Consider the following 527-nt stretch of genomic DNA (forward strand, 5'->3'; position numbering starts at 1 on the left):
CCGGCCCGGCTCAGCGCGCGTCTCCCAGGACAAGCGCGCCGTGGAGCGGCTGGAGGTGGAGAAGGCCTTCCACCCCTTCATCGCCGGGCCCTACAACCGGCTGGTGGGCGAGATCATGCAGGAGACCGGGACCCGCATCAACATCCCCCCGCCCAGCGTCAGCCGCTCCGAGATCGTCTTCACCGGGGAGAAGGAGCAGCTGGCCCAGGCCGTGGCGCGCATCAAGAAGATTTACGAGGAGAAGGTAGCGGCCGGGGCGGCGCCCCGGGGCAGCTCCTCGCCTGCGGGGCGCGGGGGGGCGGCCTCGCCCACTCGGCCCCCCCACCCCGCTCCCGTAGAAGAAGAAGACCACGACCATCGCGGTGGAGGTGAAGAAGTCCCAGCACAAGTACGTCATCGGGCCCAAGGGCAACTCCCTGCAGGAGATCCTGGAGCGCACGGGCGTGTCCGTGGAGATCCCGCCCTCGGACAGCGCCTCGGAGACCGTGATCCTGCGGGGCGAGCCGGAGAAGCTGGGCCAGGCCCTG

The 527-nt window shown here is 70.6% G+C and overlaps 1 protein-coding gene across 1 annotated transcript in view; it reads left to right on the forward strand.

The window, feature by feature from the left end:
- The window catches only part of HDLBP (high density lipoprotein binding protein), a 22,516-nt gene that overhangs the window by 11,376 nt on the left and 10,613 nt on the right, over positions 1-527 (forward strand). The window contains exons 5-6 of the mRNA XM_012734772.1: positions 5-244; positions 339-521. Of these exons, the coding sequence (XP_012590226.1) occupies positions 5-244; positions 339-521 (423 nt within the window). The remainder of the gene's footprint in view (positions 1-4; positions 245-338; positions 522-527) is intronic.

The sequence above is a fragment of the Condylura cristata genome, unplaced genomic scaffold (assembly GCF_000260355.1).
Source record: "Condylura cristata isolate star-nosed mole 26May11 unplaced genomic scaffold, ConCri1.0 scaffold00069, whole genome shotgun sequence".
Taxonomy (NCBI): Eukaryota; Metazoa; Chordata; class Mammalia; order Eulipotyphla; family Talpidae; genus Condylura; species Condylura cristata.